Source organism: Ceratotherium simum, chromosome 19 (assembly GCF_057802395.1).
Source record: "Ceratotherium simum simum isolate JZ-2026a chromosome 19, ASM5780239v1, whole genome shotgun sequence".
In the NCBI taxonomy this organism is placed as follows: domain Eukaryota; kingdom Metazoa; phylum Chordata; class Mammalia; order Perissodactyla; family Rhinocerotidae; genus Ceratotherium; species Ceratotherium simum.
Genome location: NC_141918.1, coordinates 37,370,349 through 37,395,068, shown reverse-complemented (window position 1 = coordinate 37,395,068; position 24,720 = coordinate 37,370,349). Strand labels below are relative to the sequence as shown.

At 38.7% G+C, this 24,720-nt stretch overlaps 1 protein-coding gene across 1 annotated transcript in view; it reads left to right on the top strand.

The window, feature by feature from the left end:
• The window catches only part of FRK (fyn related Src family tyrosine kinase), a 97,558-nt gene that overhangs the window by 31,863 nt on the left and 40,975 nt on the right, over nt 1-24,720 (top strand). Inside the window, exon 2 of the mRNA XM_004422237.3 lies at nt 17,393-17,514. Within this exon, the coding sequence (XP_004422294.2) occupies nt 17,393-17,514 (122 nt within the window). The remainder of the gene's footprint in view (nt 1-17,392; nt 17,515-24,720) is intronic.

Genomic DNA, 24,720 nt, shown 5'->3' with positions numbered 1-24,720 from the left:
CCAGGCATAAATTCACGATGACTTCACCAGTAGTGGTAGGAGTTTCCTTTGAGAACTGAAATTTAAAATAAATTTTCACAGTTAAATACAACATAGATTCCATATACAGATTTTAAGATGAAGTTTATATTCATTTTTCTAATAAAAGTGAAAGCAAATAATACATTTTTGTTTACCTCCCAGTCTTAATATTTCCTTTCTAAAAACACTAGCTAACTCGAGGCATAACTTTGCATAACATATTGCAGATTAGATATTTACTTTTTTTTTTTTTTTGGTGAGGAAGATTTGCCTTGAGCTAACATCTGTTGCCAATCCTCTTCTTTTTGCTGAGGAAGATTGGCCTTGGGCTAACATCCATGCCCATCCTCCTCTACTTTATATGGGACGCCACCTCAGCATGGCTTGATGAGCAGTGCATATGTCCGCACCCGGGATCCGAATCCACGAACCCCACACCGCCAAAGCGGAGCTTGGGAACTTAATCACTATGCCACTGGGCCGGCCCCGTATATTTACTTTCTTGACTCCAGGCTTTGAGCCTCAGCTAGTCCTCTGAAAATTGTGAATATGTCTATACGTTTATAAACAAAGAAGCAGTGGCAGTCTATGTGGTATCATTTGGCAGATGTTCTGGGGCCTCTCTGATCCCAATTTCTCCTTTTCATGGAGCCTGACATTTTTGCTGCCCTTTGGGTTAAAGCCTCTCTCCAGAAAATCTTTTTTAAAAAGGTAGATACCTTACCAGGGAAGCAGATATAATATCCTCAAGCGACTCACATTTCTATACACATCCCTTAAATGAGAATAGGACCCAAGGAGGCAGGAGCCGGGAGTTATATTCACATGGGATGGTCTGATAAGTGGAGAAGGCAAGGGGGACGGTCTCAGGGGCCCATGGCAGCATGGACACAACTTTGTGAAAGGGAGATTTCTGAGGTCAAACTGTCCAATTGAATCTTTTTTGCGAACACCAACCTAGTTGTGTTCAAGTCTAACTAAGGAAATAATGGAGTTATAAAGACTACATAGTATAGTTTTTTGACAATTACTTTTATGAAGTACAGTTTACATACAGTAAAAGGCACAGATCTTAAGCTTACATTTTGATGAATGTCTTCGCCCATATAAACAACACAACAATTAAGATGTAGGGCATTCCCATCACCTCAGAAAGTTCCTTCGTAGTCTCTTTCCAGACACACCCCTTCCCCTGCCCCTGAGCAAGCACTGCTGTAATTTCTGTCACCATAGCTTAGTTGTGCCTATTTTGGCACTTCATATAAATGCAATCATACAACATTTACTTTTTTGTGTCTCGCTTCTTTTGCTCAATATAATGGTTTTGGGACTCACCCACATTGTTGCATGTACCATTAGCTTGATTTTTAGTGCTGAGTACTAGTTTATTGTATGAGTATACCACAATTTTTTCTTTCTCCTGTTGATGGACATTTGGGCTGTTTCCCATTTTTGCCCATTACACGTAAAGCTGCTATTAACATTTTTGTGCAAGTCTTTTTGTGGACATATGTTTTCATTTTTCTTAAGTAAATACCCAAGAGTGGAATTGCTGTGTCATAGGGTAAATGTATGTTTAACATTAGAAAATATTGCCAAATAGTTCTCCAAAGGGTTTGTACTATTTACACTCTTACAACAACATATCAGAGATGCTTCGTATCATATCAATGTTTGATATTCTCAGTCTTTTTTATTTTAGCCATTCTCTTGGGTATGAAATAGCTCACTGTGGTTTTAATCTACGTTTCCTTAATGACTAATGATGTTGAGCACCTTTTCCTGTGTGTGGTGGCCAGTCTTATGTCTCCTTTTGTGAAGTGTCTATTCAAGTCTTTTGTCTATTTTTAAATCCAATGTCTGGGCCTACTTGGAGTTAGTTTCTTTTCTTTTTTTTTTTTGTGAGGAAGATCAGCCCTGAGCTAACATCCATGCTATTCCTCCTCTTTTTTTGCTGAGGAAGACCAGCCCTGGGCTAACATCTATGCCCGTCTTCCTCCACTTTATATGGGACGCCGCCACAGAATGGTCTGACAAGCAGTGCATCCGTTAGCGCCCGGGATCCGAAGCCGGGCCGCCAGCAGCAGAGCGCTCTCACTTAACCACTACTCCACGGGGCCGGCCCCGAGTTCATTTCTATTGACTGTATTTTTTCCGGAGTATGGAACACACTTTCCTGCTTCTTTGCAACACTGCTAATTTTGGGCTGAATACAGGATGTTGTTGTGTCTCCTCTAGATTCTGTCACATTCCTCTGAGAATTATTGGCTTTCTGTTTTAGTAGATTGTTAAGTTGCCTAGAATCTAATTGCAAACTTTGTCTCTTTTGTCCAAGTATGTAAGTAACTGCTGGTATCTCTATTCTGTTTTTATTTCACCATTACGTATGACGTTGGGTGAAGCTTTTTCATTGTGCCCTTTTTCAGATTGAGGGAATTTTCTTGTATTTCAAGTTTGCTAAGTGTCTTTGCTTTTAATCATGAATAGATGTTGAATTTTTCAAAAGCTTTTTCTGCATCTATTGAGCTGATTATGTAGTTGTTATTTTTAGTCTGTTAACATGGTCAATTACATTGATTTTTAAATATAAATAAACTTTCTTCCTGGGATAAACCCCACTCGGTTGTGATATACCTTTTATTTTATATATTCTTGGATTTGATTTACTAGTATATTTTAAGGATTTTTGCATCTGTGCTCATGAGAGACATTCATCTGTAGTTTTCTTTTCTTGAAATGTCTTTGGCTTTGATGGCAGGGTGATTCTGGCCTCATAAAATAAATTAGAAAATATTCTTTCTTCTAGTATTTTCTGAAAGAGTTTGTGTGTAAGATTAATATTATTTCTTCCTTAAATTTTGGTAGAATTCACCGATGAATCATTGGGGATAGGGAGTTTTCCTTGTGGGAGGGTTTTAAATTAAGAATAACAGATTCTTCAACAAATGTAAGGTTATTAAGATTTTCTATTTCTCCCTGTGTTAGTTTGGCTAGGATGTATTTATCAAGGGACATATCTCTTTCATCCAAGTTGTCAGATTTATTTGCATATAGTTGTTAACAATATTCCTTTATTGTTATTTTAATTTCTGTGGGAATCTGTGATGGTCCCCTCCAATTGCAGATATTGGTAATTTTTTTTTAATTTAATAATCTTGGTGGAGGCTTATACATTTTATTAATCTTTTCAAAAAAATCAATTTTTGTCTCTGTGGAGTTTTTCTAATTTTTGTTTTTTATTTGACTAAATTCCACTGTTGTTTTTATTATTTCTTTCCTTCTATGCCTTTTAGGTTTAATTTGTTCCTTTTTCTATCATTTTATGGGACTATCTAGTATGGTTTTGAGAAATAATAGAAAGATTTGCATTAGAGTATGCTTAGAAAATTTATGTTGAACGGGTTTTGCAATCTTCTGATTTTTGTTATTAAAAGATTTTTTTAAATGACATGATCATTGCTGTAAATTTAGTTTCAATTAATTATGTACAATGGGCGTGAAGATTGTAGGCAGCGTGGAGAAATCATGAGGCAAAAAATCTTTGTTCTTTACTTGTCAAACCAAACTTCTAAAAATAGCACTTTAATTTAAAGGTGGAAGTACAGTTATATATTTCAGGCAATTATACTGCGTAAGTCTTTTTTTGCATAGTCTCTGCCTTATCAGCCATTATATGTGAAATTTTGCCTGCACCATTGACATATTGATCATACATGTCAATTATGAAACATTTCTTTTTTTTTTTTTGTGAGGAAGATCAGCCCTGAGCTAACATCCATGCTAATCCTTCTCTTTTTGCTGGGGAAGACTGGCCGTGGGCTAACATCCGTGCCCATCTTCCTCTACTTTATATGAGATGCTGCCACAGCATGGCCTGACAAACGGTACATAGGTGTGCGCCTGGGATCTGAACCAGGGCCACCATCAGGAGAGTGTGCGCACTTTAACTGCTACGCCATGTGTCCGGCCCCATGAAACGTTTCTTTTAAAATACATTTCTCCAATTATCTGACATCAAAATGATGTATGTATGGTACGGTTAGGTAGCTTATTTTTTTTTTCATACAGTGTTTTTTTTTCTTTTTTTTTTGTGAGGAAGATCAGCCCTGAGCTAACATCCATGCCAATCCTCCTCTTTTTGCTGAGGAAGACTGGCCCTGGGCTAACATCCGTGCCCATCTTCCTCCACTTTACGTGGGACGCTGCCACAGCATGGCCTGACAAGCGGTGTGTCCGTGTGCACCCGCCCCGGGTCAGAACCCGGGCCGCCAGCAGCGGAGTGCGAGCACTTAGCCGCTTTGCCACGGGGCCGGCCCCCTGGTCAGCTTTAACTTTTAACTATAATGCTCACAGCCGCAAATAATCATTTGTTCATTCATTCGTGTATTCATTCCAAGGAATTTACTGAGAGTATATTTGATACCAAGTGCTGTGCTAGGCTCTGAGAATTGCAGTGATGAGAAAAAGATCGAGTTTTGCTCTCTGGGAGTTTACAAGTATAGTGGGGAAGGAATTAATCAAATTAATCAAATAATACCAAGAAAAGGAAACCAAGGAAAGGGGTGTGAAGGAGAGGAACATGGTGCTCCAACTCACCTGGGCTAGAGACAAGGATTTCCCAGCACAAGACCTTTCAGTTGCAGCCCAAAGGAGGAGTAGGAGTTAAATGGGAAGGAAGCTCTCTTATGTGATGAATCTCCCGTCACTTACTCTTGCAAAAACCTGCTCCTCAGGCCTACTTGGGGTCCCAGTTCCAAGGCTCTAGAGTGTTCCTGTCCTGTGCTCATTCCAACAGCAGGTCTTTTTAAATCTATAGGATTTAAAAATCTCCTTTCCGGGTCACAACTGACAGGTCAGAGTTAACTATACTCCATATTTCACTGAGTTCTTTCTTCAGTTAATCACAGGCAAAGAGGTTAGCATGGTGTTATAGTATCTGGAAAAGTCTTTGTATCATCAAAATTATGGAATGAAACCTTATTTAACTGCGGTTTGCTAATTAGTGAAGTGGCCATCCAGGCAGGGCATATTTCAATTTCTTAGAACACATACTTGCATACAAGTAGTTTACGTGCTATTTACAAATAATACTTACAATGTGTATCATTAGAGTTTATCCTCTTATGAAGACACTTTGAGAGAGCAAATATTTAACCTGGTTCAAGAAATTCATCATTTTAATAAAACTGCATTATTTAAAACATAAATATGACTGAAAGAAGCTCTGACCCTTCACCCTTATCCTCGAGTGCGGACTTGTTCTTGACAGCAACAGTATGCATAATTCTGTTGCTACCCTCTGCTATGGACAATGGTGTGAGAGGTGCTCTGCCTGAGGATTTGAGGTGCTAAAGAAAATTCTGTTTTCAAAGCTCTGGCTATTTGTGCTGTTAAGAATCAAGACCTGGGGTGGATGGGCCTTCAGTGAGCAGAAACTTGAACGTCTGTTGGAGTATATAGTGGGAGGTCCAGTGGCTTGGAGTGAGGGCTGATTAGAGAATCAAATTGCTTTGCATACAAAGCCCGGTCTGGAGTGGAGGAGAGAGGAAGAGAGAGGGAATTTAGCAACCTGGCAGGGGGCCCTGGTCCTGAAGGAAAAGAAAGTTTGGGGAAATTCCCTCTTCAGGGGACAGGATATTAAATTTCCGTGAAGAGAGATTTCTGACACCTGTTTGAACTTGTTTTCTACTCTAGATTGTACATAAATCTTTGCTCTTCACAAATTTTGCACAAAATTTGGACTGAATTTATGATATTTTGGATGGGTTGAAAATAAGAGAGTGGGGTCCAGTGTGGAGCAGAGCGAACTGGAGAGAACAAAATTTTGGGGTGGGTGATAGCAGATGTAAGAGAAAGTTCCTCCCCTCAAAAAACTGGGCTGTGCTTTTCCAAATGCGACACGGGGTTCCCTGCCTCAAAATTCTCTACTGCTCTTGGAAACCTGCAGCCTCCCCAGCTCCACCTCGGACCTGGGAGCATTTGTCTTGTGCATACTCTTCCTGGGCATTCTTAGGCAAAATGGAGTTTGAGAACTGAGGCCCTAGAGGAAGTTAAGTAGCGCTGGTGTGTGTGTGGTGGGGTGGATGGGGATGGACATTTTCCTTCTCTCAGACAGCCTTTCCCCATAACAGTACCGAGGGGTAAGGTATAATATACTTGTGCAACTGCCTTTTTCTCTAATTTTAAGCAAAACAAGTGGAAAACCTAATTTTCATGTTTCAGAAAAATCCGCCAGTGCTGGCAGAACCTTCCTTTTGTTTCCTCACAAATAGCTTGTTGACACTGAAACAAAAGGTGTATTTTCTGGCACTGCTTCTGGCTTTCCTTTTGACAGGAACAAGCTGCTCTGTGGACGTGTTGAGCTTCTACCATTTCAAAGTCCAGTGGGTGGCACTTACATGGGTTATAAATAACCTTCAGTTATTAATGCTGGAATTATTTTTGGTAATTATTAATGATAGCAATGTTCACTGGGTAGCTGGGTACACAGGGCCAAATTATTAAGAAAAGAAAGGAAACAAAAAAGAGAATGTGTGCCCATTCTGACCTTTAGTGGACTCTCTGTCTCACACCTTGTCTACGTTGGAACACCTGTTTCATTTTAACCCCCCAAAAAACAGTGAAATGAGTGCATGTCTGTGATGGTAGCTGTGACAACACACACACACACACACACACCCATCCATACATCCACATCCATGTGTATGTGGGTGTCTCTGTGCCATGTGTGGGGTAAGATTAGACAATAGAGATTTTGTTCTTCACTGTATGTTTGCCAAACGTGAAAGACAATTTCACTTAAACATATGATTTTTATACGGATTCAAGAGATATCTATGAAGAAATCTTACCTTAATTATCACATTATAATCAGAAATACTATTTCTATTCTAAGTATTGTTAGTTTTCATAAAATGATATTCTTCCTATTAAACAGATTGCGTACTTTTCTTTGGCTAAAGAGCCATAGCCCCCAAGGAGATCCTTGGAGGATACTTGTACCTTCTAGTGTTTTGTATTTCCATACACATCAGTGCTATAAACTAGTGAAGCTGATGGACATTGTTTATTTCTTAACTAGAAAAACGTGCTAATAGATCTTGGCCAAGCCGCAGTTGAGAAGTCTGGATATTGGCTTCCATCCTAGAGTGGATTACAGTCCTCACTCATCTATTCCTCTCAGAGATCCTATCCAATTTTTATCCACAGCTCCATTTGTTCTCCTGATTCTTTTGACTCTAGGAACACACAGGAAAACTCTGGAATTTTATCTGCTACATACTACTGCCTACTAAGAGTGATTTTAAAAGTGCATTCGCCCTCTTCCTTACTTTGTTCCTTTTTTTTTGTCCTTTGCACTTATCGCCTTTGTACACACTTAGTAATTAATTGTTCATTTTGTTTATGGTCTGTCTTTCCCCATTAGTATGTGAGCTCCATAAAGGCAGGACTTTTTGTGTGTTCTATTTGCTGCTGTGTTTCTACGAACTGGGACTGTGCCTGGAGCTTAGTACGTGCTCAGTATATAATTGTTGAGTGAAAAATGAATGAATGAATGACTCTTATGGTGGCTGGCTGTGATTATGCTTTGTCACCATCTATGTGTGAACCTGGAAAAAAACTTACCTTATTGAAGGAGAGAGGTAGTTTCTGTCACAGGAATCATTGAGAATTTAATGAAACGATGGATTCTCTTCCCAGAAAAATGCATGTACTCATTAAACACATTTACAATAAGTTTCAGAGGCTTACCCATGGACCGTCATAAGAATTTCTTTCCAGCTCTAAAATTCTGATTAACTATCCTGTGCTCCTCCCTTAGAAAAATTCTCCCTTGCTCCCACCCCACACGGCTTCGCCTCTTCAATTTGTTCATTAAATAATTCTTAAAGAACAAGTCAAATTTTCCTGTTATTTTTGCTGGTGTGCACTGAATTTAAAATTCTCTCCTGTGTTAAATCTTAAATGGAATGTCTTAACATCTTCCTAATGGACTTTTCAAATTTTGCTGAAGATCTGCTTCTTCCATGGAGTCAGCAGTTTCCACATGGAGATACCTATGAACATCAAAGGACTAGTTTTCTTGCTTCTTCCTTTCAAGATCTCTCTTCCTCCATGGTTGCCCACCAAAACCAATCTGCTCGCAGACGCCTTGCTGGTTCTTCACCTGTGCACAAGCCCTTGTCCTTCATTTCGTTGGATTTCCCATCTCTTCCCATCCTTATTCATAGTCTATTTTCTTTAAGAAGTCTTCCGTCATTGACCCACTGTTGGTTGTTCATATCTCTGACTGCACACCCTCGGCAATTAAATGTTTGTTTTGTCTTTATCACTTTCTTTTTGATTTATTACTCGGTTAAAATGGTCTTTCATTCCTCTCTTGATACTCTAAGATTGTCAAAGGAGAAGAAATATACCCCTTTTTTGCTCTTTTGCTTTTCCATCTTTTCTCCATATAGTCAGTATGAAATAAATGTTATTGACATATTTCAGCATATGAAGCACATACAAAACTATATCAATATTACCCTGTAATAAGAAGTTAAGATACCTTTAAGATGTTTACTATCTTTTATTTGGGATAAAGGATTTAATGAAGGTAAGTGATGACACAGGGCATCATTTAGTGTTAAAATGATAGGTACCATGGCTGAAACTTAGACAGAAGCCCCTGGTTTTGCTGGTGTCTATTCTGATGGTGGGTACATGTGCTGTACAGTCATAAAATAGTTTGAATATCACCTCTGGTATAGGCAAAAAAAAAAAGATGGTGCTCCCCTTTTTACTTTTTGTAAGAGAAACCTGGGTCCGGGAAATGCAGAGCGTCTAAAGCATGACCAAAGCATGACATTATTAACCCATCTGGAGCAGGGCACACACACTGACCACCAGCTGACTAGACTCAACGTTTGATCTTGTTTATTCCATGAAGGTAATTCCCAAAAAACAAGTTGTTTTGTAGATTTTTAAAGAATACTCTGCTTTAAAGTAGGATGAGATAATATCATTTGTGACACTGGAAATTAAAATTCTTTAAAATTAAGTAAATTAAAAAAATTCCTTTTCTTTTTCCTTCTTGTGGTGAGAAAGGAATGATTAATGAAAGGAGATAACTATTTTATTTTGGTAGGAAAGTAAGTGGGGTGTCACCTCTGAAATTAGTGCCCCATATAACTAGTAAAAAGAAATACTACTACCCAAAAGCTTATTCATATAAAGAATCAGAATGAACATTTGTGGTGTTTTGTGCAATAAGGCTTTTCCCCAGGCATTATAAGATTGATTGCATTTACTTTTTTTGGATGTGACAAAGATAGAAACTATTTAATGATTAATGCTTTCAACTTTAACCCATATTCTTATAGCTTCTAGGACAAATATTATTGCAAATGTACAAAAATAAAGTAAATAGGTTAAAATTTACACATTTATTTCAGGCTTAAGTGGAAATGCCATTATATATGTACACACTTTGTTTTCTATTTTTATTTTTATCTTAAAAAAATTATTTTTTTTGGTGAGGAAGATTCACTCTGAGCTAACATCTGTTGCCAATCTTCCTCTTTGTTGGTTTGAGGAAGATTAGCCCTGAGCTAACATTTGTGCCAGTCTTCCTCTATTTTTGTATGTAGGTCACTGCCACAGCATGGCTTGACAGGTGGTGTAGGTCCACGCCCGGGATCTGAACCTGCAACCCCAGGCCACGGAAGTGGAGTGTGCCAGACTTAACCACTATGCCAAGGGGCTGGCCCCACTTTGTTTTTTATTTTAAAAGAGAAATCAATATTAGCTCCCTTTTACACAAATAGGGGATGGTTGTGAAGTAAAAACACTGCCAGGAGGTTGAATGCCTATCTGAACTTTGTTGTATTCTTCGTAAACATTTTGTGAGGCATTGCTTACTTCTGGTTACTAGACTCAGGAAAGTGGGTTCAGGTTATAATCAGATTCTTTCACAAACATGCAGCAGCACACCTTCCCCAGGGGGAAAGTACCCTTTAGTTCACCTTACTTCCTCTCTAAGGAAGTTCCTTCAAAATTCCCCTTCTCTGATGACTATAGACGTGAACAGCAGCAATAAAAAAGCTTTTTGGAATGAACCAAGCAAGGAGCTTCCTGGTTTCTATGTGACTGTGAGTCATACATCAGATACTGGATGTGACGTTGTCACTTTTTCACACATTCTTTACATGTGTGCAGCCCATATGGTTGTGTTTTGGAGAACAGAACAGTCAGCTTCATTTTTGATCTTTGTATTCACAGGCGAGTGTTCCCTTTGGGAGAAGAGAGTGGTCAGATTGGAATCTGTGGTCTGAGGCCAATTCACATTCGAATTCGAATTCTGTGCTGCAACTGGCCCAGAGCAGATAACGCTTCTCCCTTAAGTGCTTTACACTCCAGCTATGTGGCAAGCACAAATAAAAGATTACGTGAGAACACAGGCATTATCTAAAGTTCAACATCCAGTATAAACCAAAAGATGATATACAATGCCCACATCGAGGTACGATGTATTAATTGTTTCATCAAGTATTTATTTAACTGCTCCCAAAGGTATATGTGTTATCAGACTCAGGCTTTGAGGTCTGCAGCCTCAAGCGAACACAGGGAATAATCTAAAAATAAAAAATTGAAAAAATGCAGCACTAGCTTTTGTACACTACATGCCAAACCAGAAGGGCAGTCACTGAGCACTGTAGGAATTCTGGGTAGGTAAGTTTAAGCAATGCCACTGCAAATAGAGGTGGGATGAGTTTAGCTGGAGCAAAGAGTTCATGTAGGGAAGATAATGTTGAAGAAATGGCGAGCGTCCTGATGGAGGAGGGCCTGAAATTCCAGGTTAATGAGGGTTTTATTCCATAAGCAAAGGGAATCCTTAAAACTTACTTATGTGTATGTATTGGTGAGATGTACCAGGTCATACTTTCAGATGATTAATCTAGAGGTAGTGGTGTGATTAGGGAGAGAAACTGAGATATTGTGTGTTAAACTTGTAGCATCAATGCCTGGCTCCTTATCTGTGATCAATAAGCAGAAGCTATTAATGTTAAGGAGAAGAGATAGTAAAATATTGAGGTAATCCAAGTGGTAATGATGAATTGGATGAAGATTGTGGAGAGGGAAAGGAAGGAATGAATAACAAAATAGATATGAGCACTACTATTATTATTTTTTTCTTTGTTTTTATCATGCTGTATGAGTGGGAAAAGAATGGCAGGGGTAACTTACTGCCAGCCAAGGGGGATGCTGAGCCTAAGGAGATTTTGTAGAAGGGGAGGGACAGGATTACCTGGATGGGAAGGAGCTTCACAGAGGTTTTCTGGCAACGTTGCTAAACACAGAGAGATGCAGGTGAGTCATATAGAACCACCATAGCTCAAGGTCCATGATTCCAAGCCTTAATCAGGTACGATAAATGGCTAAACGTGATGATGAGTGTCCCCTGCAAACTGTAGGTGTTTTGCAAATGTTAGTGCCCCTGATACCGCCCAAACCACACTGGTGAGGATGGTTTTACCCATCATAACCTGTGTAACTGTGATGACAACAATAAAGACACCTGTATCCCTGAGTCCCCACCAAGGGAGTCATCCCAGGTACTTTTCCCTTGGGTGGGTATGCCAAGTTGATCTATGTACTTCCCTTTCTGCAGTTTCTGGGAGGATACAGTGTTTTTCTGGGACTGGTTTTAGGAGCTAATTTTGTCAGAGTCTGTCTACTGTGGTTTAAGGCCAAATGTCTTGATTTTTAGGGAGACACTGGGAAAAGAAATTATGTGTTAAATTTTGTAAACCTTAACCAGCAGATACTGGGGATGGGTTTTCTCTTTTAAAAACTGTAGGAGGAAATCGCCCCCATCTGATTGGAATGATGAGTGTCTTAGACACCTGCTTTGTGCCAGTCACTGAGGCAGCAGACTGGACAGAATAAGGCTCCATCAGATAAGATGAGGAAACATTAATGGAGATACCACATCTACTCACGTGTGGATTTCTCTAAATTTTGATCAATATCTGTATTATTTAAATGTTGATATTCAGTAACACCGCATAAATTCTGTTGTTTTTGTAAAGACTCATTTTGTCTTTTTTGTAAAATAAAGAGCCTCCAGTTAATCACACTATGGCTTTAGTCAGCCTCTTTGGGTCAGTAAAATGGCCTGCTGCCACCTGGTGGCAACATGTCCTAATCAGGAATGGGCAGGCAGGACAGAAAAGTCACTTGGGAGGAAACGTTCAATATAAACACAGAGAAGTGAGATCATGTTCACACATTCACTCATGTTTCATCATTGACCTCAAATCCAACATGTTTAAAACCAAATCTATAATGTATCCCTTAAATTAGTTCTTTTAAAATAGGTGCTATTTATTGAGCATGAATGTGGCCAGGCATAAAGCACTTCACATATTTTATTTTTCTTAATCTCAGAACAAGCCTACAGGGTAATTATTATTATGCCTACAAACAAATGCGGAAATCCAGGCGCAGGGAGATTAAATAACTTTCCCAATGAGATGCCGTATAACCGTGATTATTCTCTGCCTTCTAATGTGTTGCCAGGTATGTTATCCTTTAGTCAAGGAGATTTGAAACCTGGTGGCATGTTTGATCTTCCATCTGTTTTACTGCTCATCCATAATCACTTGTCCCATATTTTTTTGAGATTTTTCTTGTCTCTCTCAATACTAACTGCCAGTTTCTAGTGCAGATCTTTACAACATGTAGATTTTCATAGCATATTCCTCATTGACTTCTTTCAATCTTTTATGTTTAAATAAATTGTAAAATGATATAAAACCACATCTTATTGTAAACATCCAAATTATAGAGAATGCAGAGTAAAAAGTGAAAGACTTGTCATCATTTTTGTCATCTCTCACTAATCTCCAGAGAAGTAAGCACATATAATTTTTGGTTTGTTGGCTTTTTAAAATATAAGTAAAACCATAATATTCCTGTTACTCGCAGTTTACCCTTTTTCATCTAACATTATGTCTTGCAGATCTTTCTAAGTCAGTTCTACAGAATTTACACACACTAGACACTCAAATGTTTGCAAAATAAATCTTAGACTTCAATCATATATTCCTTTCATCCAAAACAGACACTATAGTTTTTGTTCCATTTTCCTCTATTTGAAACATTTCTTTCTCCCAGGATATAGGTTATTATGGGTCTCCTCTCCTTTTTGGTTATTCTTAATCAAAATCTTTTTCATGGCAAGTATGGCATAGCGATAAAGATTTTTTTGATTAAATATCAATAAAATGTGTACGTGTGTATGGGTGGTTTCATTTTATTGGATAATTTTTCACATGTAAGTGCCAAACTCTAACTTATTCTCAGCTGTCTTGTGTAAGTTTCTAATTTCTTTACTATTTTAGTACCTCAGTAGTTCTCAAACTTCAGTGTGCACCAGATTCACCTGGGGACTTATTAAAACCCCCATTGCTGCTCCCCACCCCCTAGAGTTTCTGATTCAGTATATATGGAATGAAGCCTGGGGATTTCCATTTCTAACAGATTTCCATGTGCTGCCGATGCTCCTGTTCTAGGGACCACACTTCGAGGATCACTGATCTATGTGACTTTCCCCTGATGCTTTGTCTCTCCTAGGAGATCCTGATCCTTTCTGAGCACACACTGTTTACTGCACACTAGAATCACAGCTGTGGTGGACAACCAGACCTGGGGTGTGTGTGCCCTTCCAGAATGGGGCCAGCAGGGGCTCAAAAAGGCAGAACTGAGGAGAATGACAGGTCTGCCAGAGGCTCAAACCACACATTAAGGAACAATTTTCACAAGTGCCGAGGGTGGAAAGAACTATCGTTTGCCTTTAGTCTCTCCAGCAACATGTGCTCTAGCGATCGCTGTCTATAGCAGCTGCATCATCTTTGAGTATGAGGGATGGCATTATAATACCACTTCATCCAGAAAACATTTTTTATTTATATTCTTTACTTCCTAATGGGAGCTCAGCCAAGCAAAATTCCAGGTATTAAGTGAGCTGATGCATCCAGTCAAATATTTACATCCATTTCATCATTACCATGGATTCAATACTGGTGTGCTTTGCCTTGTAAAGTGCTTGTACCAATCTATTATACAAGAATTCAGAATTGATGAGATAGAAAAGGATTAAAAAAATTACCACAGGGCTCCTCTCTACAAATGTAGCAAAACTACTAATCAATTAGAGATATAGTAATTTTGATTTACAAAAACTGCTTGCTCATACATGTATTGGGCAGAGAAAATACCTCATTTATAGACATGATTATCCAAAATACAAATGTAATATATGTACATAAAACTTGTATAATGGGGTATTTACTCTTGAGAATGATGATATAGGAGATGTAATCATATTACTAAGAATTTAATCTTCTAAATAAATGTAATTCTTGTAAAGGTTTACATATTTACATTTTTATCAAACATTTTAATGTTGATGCATACTCAATGCACTCAGAATCAGGAAAATGCGTGGGGTTGATCGGTATAATTGGTCCATGTTGCTTCTTTGCTTGAAATATTTGTGTGAAGAAATTTTGCCATTTCTGGAAATGAAACCTAAAAAAATGCCCAAGTATTTTAACTGTTAGCTTTCACTAAGCATGTATGTATCTATAAAATGTATGTAGTATTTTTATGTGTTTGCTTAAACTTCATACAAATGGTATTATAATGATATGTATCATTCTTCAACTTCCTTTTGTCTCTCAACAATTTATTTGCTTTAACTGCTGTATAGTATTCCGTTTTATATTCATAACTAAGTTTATTTGTCTATTCCCCTATGATGTACATTTATGTTATTTCCAATTTTTCAATGCTAGAATTCTTCAGTGAATGTTTTTGTGGTATATTTCCTTGAGCACATATAGTGTATAATCTAAAAGTGAAATTGAGTCATATACAAATATTTAGCTTTACCAGACATTGCCAAATTGCTCTCTGAATTAGTTGTACCAGATTATATTGCCACTAGTATTGTATAAACGTTCTTGCTTCACATTTTTCTCAATATCTGAATGTGAGAGTTTTAAATTTTGTCTAGCCTGAAAAGTGTGAAATTGTATTTCATTGCTTTTTTATTTAATATTCCTAATATTCCTAATTACTGGATAGAGGCTGTGTTTCTTTCCTTATTTTTATTTTAGTTATTGGGTTTTCCTTTTCTGCAAACCGTCCAATTATATACTGTGCTAATTTTTCTACTGTATTGTCTTTTTTTCTAATCTGTATATAATCTGAATACTAATCCTATTCTTGGTTATATACTTTGCAAATATTTTCTCCAGGCCTGTGGCTTGTATTTTAACTTTGTTTTTTAGTAATCTTGCTGTTGCAGAAGTTTTTACTTGTGGTGTAATAAATATTATCAATTTTTTCCCTCACCGTTTGTATGTCGTTTTTTTTCCTTTCTGTCTTCTCTAAGAAACTTTCCCTAGTCCAATATCAGAAAGTTTTAAAGTTTGCCTTTTACATTAGGTCTGTAATCTATGGAGAATTATTGTGTATGCTTTAGGTAGCATCAATTAGTTTTTTTCCTATGGATTATAGTAGTATCAGCATCATTTATTGAATAATCCATCCTCTCATCACAAATTTGCACGTTTGGGTCTGTTTGAGTTTTTTTATTATGTTTCATTATTCTATTGACTTATTTCCACAGTAGCGGAAAACATGCATTTCTGTTTTTCTATGAATTCATTACATGGCCACCTTGGAATGTTTCCATGCCTTCCATAATTTCAGTTGGAGAAACAATAGTTGATGGACATTAATTTGGCTCCTGGTATTCAATCAACGTGGTAGTCATTATCGTAGTCTATCAAATGTTTCCACTTGTCTGTCTTCTTAGAAATGGGAGGATTGCATTTTCTACTCTCTTTGCATTTAAGCAGACATATGACTTATTTGCCAATGGGTTCATTCTGGAGTAGAAGCTTTGAATAGAAGATCCAGGAACCGTCCTGTGATTTGCCACACTTTCCAATCCTGCCTTGGCAATCTTGGAAGCATGGAGATGGAAATTCCCTGGTAGACATAGAGCAGAGCCCCAGATGACCTTCGATGGACATGCAGCGGGCTGAAAAACAAATCTTTGTTGTCTTAAACCACTGAGATTTTTGGAGTTGTTCATTACTCCAACATAACCTAGCATATCTTGACTAACATAGTTAATACTGTGTAATTTGCAATTGGATGATTGGGAAAATGATAAACACGTTGCATTTGTTAGAAGGTAATATTTATATTTTAATATCTCTCTTTCTTTTCAATTCCTTCCCCCTCTTCCTTCCAAGTGTGTCACCTTTAATATGACTCATATTCCCCAATACCCATGACCTGTCAAACCAATTGGAGCCAATTTTTGATGGCCTGTATTTCCTCTCCCAGCCTGCATTTTCTCACTCAGCCTGTATTTCTTCCCTCAAGCCTACATTTCCTCTCTTCGAGAGTTTACATTTTAAAAGATGGTACCTGAAAAGATGAATGTTTTACCTAAAATCTTCAATGATAAAGATCAACTTCATGACCCTGTAGTAAGGGGTCCTTAGTGAAAGCAGGCTTTCTCAGCTTCTTCTTCTTATCTTGTTGATGTCTACCAACTTGATATACATTTTAGACTGGTTCTGAATTCACAAACTTGTGTGTTCAGTATCTGACTCATGTTTCTGGACTGTTGAGGATAAGAAGGTAATGGTAAGAAGTGGAGGTGGCACTAAGAAGATGCTTCCCAGGCAGAAGTATCTTTTTCACGTAATCTCTCCAACGATGAAAATTTACTTTATATTAATAAGTTCTTCCTCAACATGCAAAATCATCTCATATTATGGTGGGGTTGCGTAGTGATGGCAGTGGGTAAAGAAGGGAATTAATGTTTAGAGAACTACGTTTTTAATTGTTCACGCTTTAATGTGAAATATACAAAGCCTTTGTTTGGAATGTTTGCCTCCTGACACCTAGGAGGTGTTGGTGAGGCAGTGGACAGTTGGATTGTGCTAATGAGCAATTTTAGAGCATGGAACACGGCAGGCTTATATGCAGGGCCCACCCTGGTGGCTTTGGATTTGACAGAAGGAGGACACAGGGTCTCTCAGACAGAATGCAGGGGTGAGAAGGGATGTGGCAGCAGACAACCAAATTCCTACTTTGTAATTTTTTAAAGAGTCCTGGTGAGGGTTACAGACATTCAGAAAAATCATCTCAGGTATCAAAACTACCGTTTATACCAGCAATAGTTTCACTAAAGAATATCAAACATTTCCGATGTTAGAATACATTTTTGCCAAACTTCCCGCTCTGTAAGAAATGAGTGTTGATTGGTTCATTGAAGTTTAGATCTCTCTCTTTTTAGGTGGTTCTTTGGAGCAATCAAGAGAGCAGATGCAGAAAAACAACTATTATATTCAGAAAATCAGACGGGCGCCTTTCTCATCAGAGAAAGTGAAAGCCAGAAAGGAGAATTCTCCCTCTCAGGTATGGGCATTGTTTTGTGTGATGTAAGTATGGGTTTGAGAATCTGTAGTCATGAACCTGCTGTGTGAACGTGGACATGTTAATTTTAAATTCGTCTTATTTCTTATCTTCACAATAGTACCCAAATTAAATCTACTGAACTACTCGAGTAATATAGAAATCAGCAAAAAGTTTCTACCTATGGCTATAAGTCTCTATAAACAAATATATGCACTCTAGATATGAAATGAGAAACATATGGATCTGGCTGCGTTTTTCTCACTTTTTTTTTTTGGCGAGAAAGATTGGCTCTGAGCTAACATCTATTGCCAATCTTCCTCTTTTTGCTTGAGGAAGACTGGGTCTGAGCTAACATCTATGCCAGTCCTCCTCTATTTTGTATGTGGGATGCCACCACAGCATGGCTTAATGAGCGGTGTGTAGGTCCACACCCGGGATCTGAACCCGTGAACCCCAAGCCACCAAAGTGGAATGTATGAATTTAACCACTATGCCACCGGGCCAGCCCAAAAATTTTCTGACTTTTGCATTATCTGGGAGCCTGTCCTTCTAGGGAAATGATAAGCAAGAATTAAAAGCTACGCTGTGGTCAAAATTGATCTTGCCACAATACAATTTCTTTTTTTGCATTTCATTTGTCTTTGCCTGGTAAATAGAAAATGAATTGAAATGTTGCATGCAAGTGCATTTAATTAACCCCATGACATGTAAAGTTTGGTTGCGTGTAGTTTTCCAGCTGAGTCAAGTACTTGTTTACTTTACACTGCCCTAGGAAAGAAGGGGACCTGAGATTATCTTTAAGAGTTACAGATGCTTACATGCATATCTTTGCTTTCAGGAATCTGCGTTTCTTGGTGTAGGTTGCAGCGCTGCAGAAAATCCTTTTGCAAGTCTCTACTCCAGTCCATCTCTCATGTTAGACTTTCTCTCTCCTTGCCCTGCTCTGCTCTCTGTATTGTCCAGGCCCATCATTTTTGTTATTATCCCTTTTAAAGCGTGTACTCTGTTTCTCCAAACAGATGTAAATATTTTGGGGGTGGAGATTTTGCTTCCCTTTATCCCTGTAGTCCTGAAATAATGCTGTTAAACATGATGCCCATGTGCCTCATCGTGTCTGCCTGGCTCACTCGCTAGATGTCAGGACAGCCTCCATGGCGTGATATTGAAGCGAGTCCCGAGCCCACGTGCACTGGGAACTCCGACCTGACCTGAACTAGGCCAGACCGTGTGTGTTTGGTATCCATTTTCCTTCCTCACACCTGGTGATCCCAAATATCAGGCCAGGTGGGTTGGAGCTGGACAGAATCGAGGGCAGTGGTGCCGAGGCAGGTTTTTCAGAGGGTCTGTCCTGCCTATTCTGGCACCAACTCAGTGTGGTATTCTAGAATCAACTGGCTTCAACTCCACCCCTACTTAGTTAGAAATGCTATTCTGATTACCATTCTTGAAATGTGCTCAAGTATTATATATGCCACTGACCTTTCTAATCTTGTTTATATCCGGAGTGATAACCAAAATATTTAATGATTGATATAGGATGGGTTTTAGCCGCTCAAAATTGATGCCCCACCAGGCTGTGACTTCACACCAGTGCACACCTCTATACAACTAGGTGACATAAGTGAATATTGTATAGATAGAATAACGTTTTCCTGATTATGAGAGTAATATAAAAAGAAAGCCTCAAAGAAGAATAATCTAGAAATCACCTTCTGAAGATACATTTTTAATATTGAAATGCCTTTCCTGGCAAGCTTTTTTATATGCTTAACCTATAAGTATATTTATTTAAACAAACACATACACACCCCCATACACAGAAAACACAGTCGAGATCATCTTGTAAATAAGAATATATATATAAATATATATATGTGTATAATATGGATCTGGGCTACATTTTTGTTTCTTTTTTTTTTTTTTAAGATTTTATTTATTTATTTTTCCCCCCAAAGCCCCAGTAGATAGTTGTATGTCACAGCTGCACATCCTTCTAGTTGCTGTATGTGGGACACGGCCTCAGCATGGCCGGAGAAGCAGTGCGTCGGTGCGCGCCCGGGATCCAAACCCGGGCCACCAGCAGCGGAGCGTGCGCGCTTAACTGCTAAGCCACCGGGCTGGCCCTCCATTTTTATTTCTGTCTCGTGTAACCTGCGAACATTTTTGCATGTCCTTTAATATTCTTCTACGTCATTATTTTTAGAAGCCACATAACTTGCCACTGTATGGGTGTATCATCATTTATTTAACCTGTTTCATATTCTGTATATTTTCATTATCTTTAGTAATTTTTCCTGTTATAAAATATGATGCAGTGGACATTCTTGTAGATAAATATTTGATGCTTTAAGAATATTATATTCAGAGGAAGAAAAATGAATCTTTTGGAAATCTCTATGCTTAATGATGAGATGTAAGAGAATTCCTTGATTAAATGCATCCATTTGATTTGTTTATTTGTGTTTGCCAATATTTACATATCAAATTAAGTAGTTATTATTTAGCCAAAAGCTGGATTAAATGTTTTAGATTAGCGTTAAAAATATAGAAGTTTTCCAGGAGGAAAACAAGCTAAAGGAGAATTACCTAAGTCATATCTTTGAATAATGCCCGGGCTACAGTTACTTCTCTGAAGCCTCTTTAAGTAGAATATCATGGAACAAAACACCTTTACAGGCTTAGGACAAAAATACGAGGATGTTGGCTGTTATGTACTGAGAATACTCTAGCGCTTGCTTATGGATTTAGGAAGCTTTGTAGGCCTTATTTGGAAACCAGCATATCATTATAGATTCTTTTTCAATGAAGTCAAACAATTTAGAATCTTTCAAACAAATTATCTGATTGCTGCGTATTCACTGGGACAAAGTAAATGCTGACCATTATGTTCAACTGAAAGGAAAATTTGCTTATTAGCCAGAAGGAGGGCTGTACAGGAGACAAATGGAAAGGAAGAGGTTTTCAATATATCTATATTAAAACAAGCAAACAAACAAACAACTCAATTGCTGACTGTTGATTACCACTAAGGATGCTGAGATATACCACTCATGGATTTATTTTGTAGAGTAGTTGTCTCCTTAATCAGTCAGAATTGATGGTCTTCAATTGTGCTGACTGCTGTGCTGCTAAAGGAAAGCAAATAATATCCCTTTTCTATCTCTGTCTTTCCCCCATCCGTAGAAGTATTGTCTTTATTCCTTGGGCGACAATGGCTTGCAGCTGTCAGAGAAGAGCTTAGCGAGGGAGCATGATTGATTGATGCTGGGGCGGGCTCTGAGAAGCAGCAGCCCAAGCTTGGGGTGGGTGCTAATTGGCTTGTGATCCTTGCATGGCTGTCGGCTCTTGTGAGGTTTGAGTAGATCTGGAAAGAGTTAGGGCCGTGACACCTCTCATAACGGCAAGATACTAATTAGCTGTGAATTACAGTAGCGCTTTTGGATATTACATATTATATGTGGGAGCCAGAGAATCTGTCTTCATTAGATGCATGACAGGTAGTTTTAGTAACCCTACTGTTGTCATTGGTAGTGAATTGTTTTTCTGATGAAAAATATAAAATTCTGACTGCATGTCAACTGGTTTGGCTATTTCTTGACTTCAGTCAATTACTTTAAAGGAAATTATTATTCTTATTACCGCGATGCTAATTTGATGCTTGGTGTCCTATAAGCATTTGTATTTTTGTTTAAAGTACACTTTAAGGAAAATGCACTTTGAGGACTAAAACTGAGCTGCAGGTGAGTTTTTCAGAAGAAATTCTGCACTGCACGTGGTAATTTTACTGTAGGCAACTCTGCCTATAAAAACCTCCACAACAGTAGAGAGAATTCCAGACTCATCCTCAGTGAAACTCTTTCAAGAGCAAATGATAAGGATTGAAGATAGCTGAAAAATGACTATATTGAGGATATGAGGCAAAAAAGCTCATCAGGAATATTTGGGATGATGCATCTAGGAATTGATATCATTTATTTACACGTTTGTTTATTTCTTCAACATTCAAGGTGCCTACTATGTGCCAGGACTTTGCTAGGTGAAGGGCAGCAAAGACAGCAAGGCACTGTCCCCGAGCTCCATCTGCAGGTGGGTTATAATACAGCTGTCTTGTGAGACAAGAGAGGGCAGGGCTGAGTCTCTGAAGGGGAGTCAGGAAAGTTCCAGAGAGGAGGGAGCATTTGTGTTCTGTACCAATTTGTGTTACAAGGTAGCAACGTGGGAACATTATTCCTGGCAAGACAAGTGCACAGAGTTGTGAGTGTCTGGTGTTTTGTGAGTAGAGGGTGGGAAGGATGGAAGATAGCACAGATGTGTGTATGGGTGTGTGTGTGTGTGGATGGGCAGCAGGGTTGGAGGAGGGGATGAATGGCAGAAAAGGAGCCTGGCAAGGAAAGTTGGAGCTAGATTGTTTAGGGCCTTGCATATCATGCTGAGGAATTTGGACCTTATTCTACAGAGGAAAGTTTTAGGCAGAAAGTGACCCAGTCTGAGCTTTGACAGCAGTGTGGAGAACAGATGAGAGATTTACAGATAATAGTCTGGGGAGGAGTGACAGGGACAGGGACAAACACAGTGGCATCACTTGCTGCCGTCTGAAATCAGAGGTGCAAGGCAGCAGAGTTGGTCAGCATTCTGCGGAGAAGGGTGATGGGACCACGCTCAGCTAGCTGCATGGAGGCTCTGCTCTGGCACATGCACAGTGCGTCCCCAGAAGCCCCAGGCCCCTCCGTTGCTCTCCTTTTTTATGGTGCAAGTGTGGAAGTTGCCCTACGACAAGTATAGCAGTCTTTGCTTTGGTGCTAAGGTTGAATTTGGATGTCAACTATTTTCAGGGTAGTTTGGAAAGCCCAGCACCTGTGGGCTTTGGGCGCTGTGGGAAATTGCAGCTCCTCTTTTGAGGAAGAGGAAACCACGGGACTTGTGGGAAGTTGAGTTCAGAGCAGCCCCTCTTGCTGGGTGAAGGGGGTGATGGTGGGACAGGCCCAATGGGTCATTTGCCATGCAATCCGGAAAGAGCTCCCGGGGTTTGTTACTAGACAGTCCTCTCATCTCCGCAGATGACGGCCTGGACCAGGGCAGAGGCATGGCCAATAGAGTAGGGGACGGAGGTGAGAAATATTTAGAAGATAGAACCGACAGGAATTGGTGGCTGATCAGAAATGGGAGAATGCAGAATCTAGAATGACTCTCAGACCTCTGACTTGAGTGATTGGTGGATAGTGGTGACTTTAGCCAAGAAGAGGTAAGGGAGGAGATGATTTACAGGGATAGAGGGGAGGCAACCAAATGAAGTAAGCTCAGAGGTGTTGGAGGCTATTGCAAGTGGACATGTAAGTAGCCATTATCTCTTTTTTGATTTGTTTCTGCAGATTTTGAGCAGAGTACTTACTATGACAAATTTCCATTACAGTGAACATGCAGATCCCACGGAATATGCACAACTTTTGTAATAATTCTTTGGGATTGCTATATAGTCCCTTTCTGAGAATACAAGATATGCCTCTGTAGCAACATAATTTAATTTTAAAATATACTAAATTTTTAGAACCAAATAAATGTTTTATGCTTCAAAGTAATAGATTGCCAGTGCTCAAAATACTGCACAAATGGTAGAACTGTCTTTACAGAAAGGGTATCACTTTGTGTTCAAGGCCCTGAACTGGGGCAATTATGTGTTCATAAGGGCAGCTTTGATTCTTGCAAGTGGCCAGAATTACTCGAAGCAACTTTCTGAATAATATGGATGATTAACCTGAGTGATACCATGGACTTACAACTTTGTAAATATTTCTGCATGCCTTATAAATTAATTCTGAGGGCAACTCAAAAAGTAAAGAGGATAACAGCAGCTTCATTAGGGAAGCTGTGTATTCTTTCGTGTTGACCTTGTGTGTATTCTTCATGTTGAACTTGCATATTCAAAGATTCGTTTATATTTAGGAATAACTCTTTCACTGTAGGTAAAAATGTGCTTCTCAAACTAGATTATCAACTCCTTGAGCAGAAGAAGCATAATTTTATTGCTTCTGTTTCATGCTTCTTCTACCTCCATTGTTTCCAGTATAGTTTTGGAAAGACAGTAGATGCTCACTCACCTCTTTGCCCTGGAGTCTACCAGGAGCAAAGATGATCAAGGCCATTGTCACTCTCTTAAACCTCTGAAGTCTGGACCATGTAAGATCACAAATACTCCTCCTATTTGCTATGTTTCAGACTTATTTTGGAAAGACAACTTCTCACCTTGACAGGTTAGTTGTTTCCAGGTAATAAGACTTTTGTAGAGGAGACAAAATTGGAAAAGGATATCACTTGCAGTGTGGCCCTCTATCTCCGCTGGGCACAGGGTTCAGATCCAAACTCACTTTCCACCGACCACTGAGATACCATTATTGCTCCACGCTGTTTGAGATCTGCTGACTCATTCTAATCTAATGCTGGCCCAATGGCAGAAGGCTGTGTGTTTCATTATCAGTCCCCTGAGCCATCCATTCATTCTTCATTTAAAATTAATGTGGACGTAGTGGCCACAAGAGTGTGTCAGTAATTCTATTACCATTAACCACGAATGTAAATACAATCGTATATCCCAAGTAGGGGCAAGTATTTAAAGGCTGGAAAAAGTGGCTCCTTGAATTTATCATGCAATGAAACTTCTGCGGATTCTGGGAGCATTCTGATATTGGTTAAAGATGTTTTGCTTTTTAAAAAGTGCACATGTTGCAGAAAGAAATTTTTATGTTAATAACTCCACTATCTCATATAAAATGTATTAAATTTTAAACATGTTGGCGCCATCTTAGAAAATGTCTTTTAATTAAAGTCATAATTTAGTTGTGTTCAGCTTAATAGCAAATATCATTGCCTATAATAGCAAGTGACTTTTTTTCATGAGTTATGGTATATGCTGCCTTTTCTTAACATTACTACTGATAAATTATATTTCAAATGTTTTAAATACTCTATAAAGTTAAATTAACATTTTATTATGTAGTACATATATCTGTGTTTGTGTCTGTATACTCACATACACACACAGATGCACAGGCAAAGAATCTTTTTCTCTAGGGCACTGGCTCCTGGAGAAATCTAATACCTTATCAAAAATCTAAGACTAGCATTTCTAGAACCCACAGTATTCTTTAGGGGATTTGCGTTCTGTTCTTTTTCTTCTTTCGCTTGTCTATGAACACCACATATTGACTCATC